The sequence below is a fragment of the Protobothrops mucrosquamatus genome, unplaced genomic scaffold, assembly GCF_001527695.2.
Source record: "Protobothrops mucrosquamatus isolate PMUCROS unplaced genomic scaffold, P.Mucros_1.0 scaffold800, whole genome shotgun sequence".
Lineage (NCBI taxonomy): Eukaryota > Metazoa > Chordata > Lepidosauria > Squamata > Viperidae > Protobothrops > Protobothrops mucrosquamatus.
This window is the reverse complement of record NW_015387066.1, coordinates 285,344-295,400: the sequence shown is the minus strand read 5'-3', so window position 1 is coordinate 295,400 and position 10,057 is coordinate 285,344. Positions and strand designations below refer to the sequence as shown.

Genomic DNA, 10,057 nt, shown 5'->3' with positions numbered 1-10,057 from the left:
GATTTTAATTTGGTTTTTAACATAATTTTAAAAAGAAACGGCAAAAAAATCAATATTTCATTTTAATTGTATTTTAAATTTAGTATTTTGTATGGTTTGTCTGTTTTTTAACTTGCTGTAAGCCGCCCTGAGTCCGCCAGGAGAAGGGCGGGGTATAAATTTAATAAAACTTAAACTTAAACAAACTTAATTCAAAGATATTCTTCCGGTAGCCAAGAGATAAAATACACAAACCAGTAGTCAGAGTTCACATGCACATATCCCTTACGCACTACATATATGTCGTGCCAATTTCTGAGAATGATTGAACAATTCTATCAAATTTCTGCCAGATTTCTGTGTGGCCCAAATGTGTGTTAATTTAGCAGAATGATATGTCTCAGGTACCCACATTTGTAGATTCTTTTTAACGTTTTTCTTATTCAGTGCAGTGTTTTTCTTTAATACAGATAACCTTGACTCACAGCCATTCATTTAGTAACCATTCAGTTCTAACAGCACAGAAAAAAGGGACTTATGACCGGTTTTCACCCTTAAGACCGTTGCAGTATCCCCATAGTCACGTGATCCAAATTTGGGTATTTTGACAACTGGCATGTATTTGTGACAGTTGCAATGTCCCAGGGTCATGTGACTGCTATTTATAACCTTCTCAGCCAGCTTTCCATGAGCAAAGGTCAATGGAGAAAGTGAGATTCATTTAACAACCACACAATTCACTTAAGTGCAGTGAGTTGCTTAACAACTGTGGCAAAACGGTCATATAATGGGCACAACTCAACAACTGTCCTGCTTAGCAACAGAAATTTGGGGGTCCTTTGTGGCTGTGTGAATTGAGGACTACCTGTAGATATATTTATGTTTATATTCTTTCTGAAAATTGAGCAGGTTGGTCCTCAATTGCCTGAAAAAAATATCTGAAGTTTGGATTTTGACTTAAATCTACAATGCAGGTTCTCCTACCTGTGAATCTTTTTAAAATATTTAGAAAAAAATGAGCTGGTTAATTTATGAGATTCACAGTCTGTGACAGTGACTGATGGACTCTGATGTCTTCTAAGCATCTTTGTTGCAGAGGTACAGAAGACAGAAATTAATTAAAAATGAATGGAATGGGAAACAACATAGATTATGATGATCGTTCAGTATAAATTAGGCAAGTTTCTAAGAAAATGGCAATAAGTAGTATTATATGAAGAGATACTGTTCCAAGTTCGATCTGTCAATTTTTTTTACTCAAGAGTAAGAAAGGAGAAATACATGCCTGGTATTTTATACTGTATATGTTTTAATACTCACTTGGTATTTTATGCCAGCTTTTAACTCACTACCTGCTCTAATGCTTGGCTGAGATTTACAGAGTCCTGATGAAATTTATTGTTCTGAATCTCAAATAAAATATTTGCTACTTATAATCTCTATAGACTTTGTCATTATCCTCTAAAATAACAAAGGACTGTGGACATAAGCAATTTAGAAGTGTGAATAATATTTCCCCCTTATGATTTTTTGTTTTTATAAGGATGCTCAGAAAAAGCTAGTATTATATATTAGATTGAAATGTTTGTGTTTTCTAAAAGTCTTTAAAGCTTTAATTAAGAACTTAGTTGTCTCTTATATATGGCAAATGCATTAGTGGTTGAGTTAAAAACAGTACCACAAAAACTTACTTTGAAATGCATTGCAATTATTTAATCTGTTTTCCCACAGCCCTAAAATGAAATTGCTTTAGTATTCTGTTGTATTTATATAATAAGGTTTTTATGTAAATTTTAATAGACTTTTTTTTCAAGCTGTCTACTTCTACACATTCAAGTACAAGCTATCAGTGGCTGATACATGCACTTCCAATAAATAAAGCATTGTCCCTCATGACCCTGATATAGAAAATAGTAGGGTAGGGAATGAAATGGGATGAAACATGCTAATCACCTCTTCTCACGTTTAATTAAGGGACATGACGTTATGGCTTCGGACGTTCCTTCCCATAGTAAAATGGAGTCAGCTAGCAATTGCATTTCTCCTTCCTTGCAGCTTCTCAACTAATTTATTCCTAAAAAACATTCTGGAATAAATTTGAAAGGGGCATACAAAGAGAATGTGAGAGTTAAAGACTTGTGTGAATGAAAGTCTGCTTATCTAACATGGGATTCCAACCCATATTTTATACTCCCAAAGTTTTTTTCTCTCCTATTGAGTGAAAATTCTTTACAGCCTATCACCTTACTGATATAATATCATGGCAAGATGAAAAAAGTAAACAAATATATTTCATTTTAATATTTTTTTATGAGCAGAGTCCTAATAACTTCTAGTAGTCCTCAAAAGTTGTACAAAATGTATTACGCTTATGGAAGACTAAAGTTATATCCCTCTTTTATTATTTTTATAAACAACGCAAGGTGGCAAATATAATATATCTAATACTCCTTCCTCCTCCTATTTTCCCCACAACAGCAATCCTATGAGGTGGATTGGGATGAGAGAGAGTGACTGGCCCAAAGTCACCCAGCAAGTTTTCATTGCTAAAGTGAGATTTGAACTCACGGTCTCCCAGTTTCTAGACTGATGCCTTAACCCAGGGGTCTTCAAACTTGGCCCTTTTATGACTTGTGGACTTCAACTCACAGAATTGCTCAGCCAGCGTACCTGGCTGAGGAATTCTGGGAGTTGAAGTCCACAAGTCATAAAAGGGTCAAGTTTGAAGACCCCTGCCTTAACCACTAGACCAAGCTGGGTCTCATTTTTTAAAATTTGCTTATTAAATTATATTTCTGTTTAACATTAAGAGGTTAATAATTTTCAGTCAATACCGTACAAATATCATTGTATCAAAAATATAATCCAGTTCATATTGTTTTCTATTTTGTAAATGTTGCTGTAATTGTACTGGATTATATTTTTGATACAATGATATTTGTACGGTATTGACTGAAAATTATTAACCTCTTAATGTTTAGATAACAGACTGTTGAGGATAAAAAGAGCATCAGGTAACATGTAAGCTATTGATTCCTAAATGATAGCATTCATTCCCTGCACATATATTTTCAAACATACAGTATTTACAATTGGGGAAGAAAAAAAAAGAAACTTTTAGTAAAGAAAACTCATTGTTTTAGAATTGCCTATCAGTAAATGTACTTTCAAAGCTGATTAGGAGGCTAAAAACTCATCTGATGAATAAAATATATAAAACAATATGAACATAAATTCTGTGTTAATAAATATGTTACTACAGTTTGATATCCACAATATCTGAATCTGTTGACCTTCAGGAAATCCCTTAAAACATGGATGCTCCAGCAGTTTTAAGGATCCCATGGAAATACAGTAGGGAGCTCATAAGGTGGTTAAACTGTGCGTGGGAGGATGGTCCATACTACCACAACATGTCTTATATTTGTGTTTAGTGGTTTTTAAATTGTTGTTTTAGGCTTTTTAAAAACTACCCCTACCCAATTCCATATTTGTAAGGTGAGTGGCTAAATAAATTTGATAAATAAATAACATAAATAGAACATTTTTATGGATATTTGGTCACATTCCACTTTATCGAACCCGCGTCTACTAAAATCATTTAATAACTGAAATGCAACAAGAGTGTTTCTCTACGTGACCATGTAACATAAGAGATATCAAACTTTGATCATACAGGAATTATTTTCTTCTACAGATAAAGTGACCAGGACAGGAATACTTTCTCTGACCAGTAATATCCTCCATTCATTGAAGAAGTCCCTCTAAAATTTATCATCAAGTTATCAATTTATTATGTTGAGCAAGTTAGCCACATTAATATAGGTGTTTAACATTCTCAGAAGAGCAGTAGCATCTGTTGAATCGTAATGACACTCAAGTAATGCCTGTACATTAATTTAAAAGTGGATTCTTTGAACTGAACGAGCATACTGCTTGTAACACAGAGTATCCCATTAAGAATCTGAAGTAAGTATAAAGAAGTCTAATTCCTAAATTGATTTTGAAGCTGATTTTCCAAATTAGACATTTAATAATCAGCCATAGATAACTAGAGAGCCAGTTTAGTCTAGTGGTTAAAGCAATGGGCTGAAAAACAGGAGACTATGAGTTCGAGTCCTGCCTTAGCCAGGAAAACCAGCTGGGTGATCCTGGGCCAGTCAGTCTCAGCCCAACTCAACTCACAAAGTTGTTGTTGTGGGGAAAATAGGAAGAGGAAGGTGGGGATACATTCACCTTGTTGAATTATTTATAAAAAATAATAGAGTTGGGATTAAAAAAAAGTTTGGTGCCTTGAATTATTTGTGAAAATAATAAAAGCAGGAAATAAATCAAATTAAATAACTGATACAAAGTCATACATGGGCAGTTCATGGGCATACCATATTCCTAATTGCTTTGTAGCATTTGTCACTAACCATGAATGAGTAATGAGACAGTTCGCCAACAAAACTACATATTCTGCTACCTAGATTACAGCACATTTTATGTCATACTTAATCATACCTCAGATCCTAAAAAATCCTCTGTGTTTCTATTGTCCATGGTGTTTATGTTTTGTAGGTGTTGAAAATTCATGCTGGTTTGAAAGGGGAGTCAGGGAGAAAAGAGGGATGCTAGAATTATTTTCCAAGAATATGTGGTTATTATTTTTTAAAAAATGAAATAGCATGCCATTTATCCATACGGACCTCTAACATATTTGTTCTCTCTATTATATAGCATGTTTTGCATAGCTTTGTATTCAGATTTAGGGATCTTGTCTTCCATGTTATTCACATTTTGAAAATTATTTGAAAGGAAAAGAGACACTGTTTTCATCATTCAGTTCATTATGGCAAGAGAATTTTTCTTCAAGCCTGAAAAAATACAGACACACTTAAATGAATATTGGACAGAGTTGTTCTCCAATCTCCAAAGCATGTCTTATAAATAATTTTCGAAGCATGCACAATACTTCATGTCTAGCATGCTGTTGATGCAGATCAAAATTCTTGCATAATGATTAATAACAGAAGAAATCTGTCTCACAAAATGGAAGTCCTTCATGGAATCATAGAATTGGAAAGGACGTCAGAAGTCATTCAGCTCCATATTGGACTCAGTGTGGAATCTGCTAAGAAAAGGGAACATAATACTTTATGAATAGGCAATCTGCAAGAATTCCAATATAGATCTTGAATCTAATTCCCCATAATATTAGCCCCCTGATTCTGGTCCTACCTTGTTGGGAAACAGATTGAAATAGCTTTAGATATCTGAAGACTGCTATCATTGCTCCTCAATCTTCTTGTCTGTCCAGCTAAACATATGACATTTGTTCAACTTTTCTTCATTAGGCATCGTTTTTAGTCCCTCATCTTCTTGGGAGCATCTGATCCTTGGTAGCCCTCTGTCAGTAGTTATCAACCTTTGTGATCAAATTCTACTGCTCTCCTTCAAAGAATTGGAAAGTTGACTCTAGGATTGCTCATCAATCTTTTTTATGGAGCATTCCGGCCCAAGCACATCTAGAATGAGGCCAAGACTATAAAAACAGCTTACAATCTTCTTTTGTGTTGAAAGAGAAGTGGATTAACATGCTTTTGCTATACTTTGATACACGTAGCATGGTTTTAATGTTTATGCAGCATGATACTATAGTATAATCAATATTTAAACATATGTCTTTGGTAAGCACATATTTTAGAACTGACAGATATCTTTGTGTCTTTTAATGAAGAGAATTTTGGCAATTTCACAAATGCTTTTTGCTCTGCGTACCAAAGGCCCATAACAGGAGAATAATCTTTTGTTAAAAATGTGTTAATGTCTTCAGATATAAATGAATCTGTCATTTTTAATATTTATTTCAAACAGATAAGAACAGTGGCAGTCTTTTAATGGCTTTCTTGGATTGTTTCCCCTTCAGCCAATCCAACTTTAGTGAAGGAGAATGAAAACTGCATCTACTTTGCTGGACACTCTCTTGGTCTTCAGCCAAAGAAAATTAAAACTTACTTGGATGAAGAACTTGACAAGTGGGCTAAAGTGTGAGTAGGAGAATATTCTATTAAACACCCCCTTTTCTACTACTACCACAGTATCCTTCTAATAGAATATTACTTTAAAAGATCTGAATTATTTATTTATATCCCCCTTTTTATTATTCTAAATAACAAGATAGCAAGCACACACAATACTCTTTCCTCCTCCTATTTTCCTCACAACAACAACCCTGTGAGGTGAGTTGGGCTGAGAGAGAGAGTGACTAACCCAAAGTCACTCAGCTGTTTTTTTTCATGCCTGAGTTGGGACTAGAATTCACTGTCTCCTAGTTTCTAACCTGGTGACTTCACTATTAGAATATAGGAAAACAAAATAGTTACGGTAAGTTTTTTTACATAGCTTCCATTTGGTTAGATTATTTGAAGAGTACAATTAAAATTTTAATGACTGCAGTTTAAATAATGAGGCCCTATATAGGCTTACCCACTAGTTAGTTCTGAATGTGTTCAATTGGAATTACATTTATGCGAGTGAGTAACAGGACCTGTGTATCCTTAATCTGTTTTGTTATAGAAGTTAGGACTGTATTGTTGAACCTTTATCCTGGTTGTGTGATTCAAATCCTCATTTTATGTATTTTAGTCTCCAGACTTTATCATATGTTTTCGTAAAATATTGTTTGCTCTTTTAAAGAGCAATCCATACAGATTATATGATGTTGGTTTCTGGACTGTGTGTCTTGGCATTTGCTTTCTTAATCCTAGACTAACTTGAGTGGGGCAAGATCTTTGCAGCTATAGGCTTTTGTCAAGGCATGTAACTTCTGATTCTGAAATTTTAAAATTTAAGTTTTACAACACGAACCAGATTAGGTCTGAAGTTTTTGACTTATTCAGAATTTAGGAGAGTATCTCTACAGGGAAGTGTATAGTTTAATATTTGAAATATTGCTATTGTTGGTAGGATCTTTTTTCTATCCCGTACTGCCCAACTCCATTTGTTTATCCTATTTTTAAGAAACATCCCAAAAACAGCAGTAATTATTTTGCTATATCAAGTGCATTACATCATTACATTTTTCAATGTTCTAAAAGTGACTTTTCTTGATTGTTTAAAATTGTAAGACTGTTTTTATATGACCGTAAAATTACCAGAATGTTAAAATATTAAAATAAAAATATGTTCAAGTGGAACATTAAAATAAAAATATGTTCAAGTTGAAAATAAAACATTAAAAATCATACATATGTTGATCCTCAAGAATCCAAATTTATAAATGTGCTATATAGAAGTGTAGCAGTTCAAAATCAAACTTGAACACAAAAAAGATGAGGATTATTTTTTGCCTGGTTTGATTTTTTTTATTACCATTTTATGAAATTCACATCCATGAAAATATTCTTCAGTCTTTACACATTTGTAAAGTTGAGGATGGAGTTCTCTGTTTAAAAATGCATATAAAAATCTATACATTGTGGAAATACAAAAAAAGGGGAAAAGTTCTTACAGAGGTGAAATGTTCCGAAAAATGTCTAGAAAAATAAGTACACATTTCTGTGCATGTCAAAAGACATAATTTCTGTTTATACTTAAAAAGAAAAGGGACAAAAATTATGCTTGGAGCATAATTGGAGCAAAATTAGAGCTGAAAAACATAAATGTTAGAGGAAAAAATGATGAATCTATCTACTAATACCAAAATATGTTGTTTTACATTGTTCTTAGTAAATATACTGAGGAGATAATCCATATCCATTTCTTCAATTATCACAGTTCCAGAAATTTTATTTCTGCCTTTTATTCTGAGTAGAGGAACTTTGTAAGCTTAGTTTTTAATCCATTAATGAAGCTCTTAATTATTAAATTATATTAAGGCTACTATCTTGTACACATAGAAAAATAATTCTTACTGAACTCAGTGAAACTCAACTATTTTACTATAAGTTCGTTGGTCAATGACCAAAATAAAATGATTGACTGAGTACTATAAGTCTGAAAAATAATGCTTATGCAGTTTTTCTTTAAAACAGAAAATCAAAGTCAATAAAAGTGTCATGGCTCATTGTGGGGGAAAGGGCGAAGAAGAACATTTTAACTTTAAATCATATTCTTCTCTGTGCTCATCTAGCATAACTCTGCACTTTGCTAGCCACTTAAAAAATGCAGTCTTATCTATTTTTCTATGATTATCATAGAAGATCAAAGCAATTGCTGACTTCATCAAAGAGGTAAAAGTTAAATAGCTTGTTTCCTCCATTCATACGAGACCTGGAGAAGTAATATTTAATCTTCCATAACTTGCTATTTGATTAGTTCATTTTTACATGCATGAGTTGTGACAACAAAAGGATTTGAGGATGAAGAAAAACATATTTAACATTTGTCGAAGATCTCTATCTTAGAGCAGTTGTCCAAATGTGATTGACAATAATACAGGGTATTTGTGTTGGGAGTTGTGAAGGATGTGGAAACCATCACCTGAACTCTGTAGAATACTTTGTAGAATGTAGCCATACAATTCTGCCTGTGAGAAAGGTGTTAATCAAAAAATTACAAATCGAATAATCAAATGTAGCAAGCGGTCTTCACCACTGGCATGATTCATATGGAAGGCCCATGTACCTTTGTTGGACCCCTGTATTAATTTATTGTTGACAAATCTCATAGGTTTTGAAGTCCTTCTCTGAAATCTTGTGAGATTTTGAAATAAGAATGCCAAAATTTGACAAGATAAAGAAAAAGAGTATATTTGGAAAACCAAGAAAATAGGAAGAAGAAGAAAAAGAACAGATGGGAAGAACAGCACTGTACATGTGGAATTCCAAAAAAACCCCTCAAAGTAGGCTGAGATATCAAAAGTCAGGAGGATTCAGAATGAAAGCAAAGTCATGCATTTTTAGGCATTGGAGATAAGTGAAACTGAGCCTTTTAATGGATACTCAATACTTTCTTCCCCAATAACTTAATATCTATATTTCAGGTAGCAGTGGATTAATAAAAAAAAATATGACAAGAACAGAAATGACAACTTGTTAATGTCAAAATTTATGGGCGTCTTCAGGCATAGTACTGAGTTAAGTCAGGATGATGAGCTTTGTATTCCATTTCTTCAATTATCAGGATTCCAGAAACTCTACATTTATCTGTCTATGGAGAGTCTCAGTTATCCACATCATGGTTGTCCCAAAGGTGTTTTTTTCCCCAAAAAAAGCAACTGGACTTTGTTTTTCCTTGAAGATGTTTCGCTGAAGAAGCTTGTTGGATGAGCAACAAAACTTCAGGGAAAATGTTTGAAAAACACCTTTGGGACTCTATGTCTATCTTTTGTTTGCTTTAAATATAGCATCACTTCTGTGTTGTTGGCTGTTTGGCCCTTTAGAATGGAAGAAGAAATGAAAAACAAGTAATTTGTTCTTCAGAAATACGAAGATCATTAAAACAAGCACACGAAGAACAATTCCTCTACACTTTAAAAAAATGTACATGACTAGTACAACATACAGCCGAAAGACCGTTTGCAGACTGTCAAGCACCTCGCTGCAGCCCATCATTTATTTTTTTAAAGTGAATTTCAAGCTATTGCTGGTACCCCGAAAGACATGCTGCCAAGCATCTCAGCCTTGGCCACCATCTCTAGAACTTCTGCTTTTCTGCCAATCACAGAATAGCTTTTCAGCACTCTGGGTAATTCCTTACAGCTCATAATAATTTTTAATTTATCAGTGTGGCCCTTTTCCTCCGTCAAGTTATCCTGGGCTATATATTATTACCGTTATCTGGGGGGGGGGAAATCATTTATTTATTTATTATTAATTCAATTTATATCCCGCCCTTCTCCTTACCGGACTCAGGGCGGCTAACAGCCTTATAAAACAATGCAACAATAAATATCTAATTTAAAACCAAATTAAAAAGAAATATTTGTTATGGCCTATATAATTAAAATTTCTCTTAAAAAACCCCACTAAAATTCCCTAGGCCAATCCCGCTTGTTGGAAGAGCCATGTCTTTAGGGCGCGGCGGAAGGAGGGGAGATCCGGGATCACCCGGATCTCTGGGGGTAGTTCGTTCCAGAGGGTGGGGGCTCCCA

The 10,057-nt window shown here is 33.9% G+C and overlaps 1 protein-coding gene across 1 annotated transcript in view; it reads left to right on the top strand.

The window, feature by feature from the left end:
* The window catches only part of KYNU (kynureninase), a 100,471-nt gene that overhangs the window by 10,045 nt on the left and 80,369 nt on the right, over nucleotides 1-10,057 (top strand). Inside the window, exon 2 of the mRNA XM_015818826.2 lies at nucleotides 5,891-6,011. Within this exon, the coding sequence (XP_015674312.2) occupies nucleotides 5,891-6,011 (121 nt within the window). The remainder of the gene's footprint in view (nucleotides 1-5,890; nucleotides 6,012-10,057) is intronic.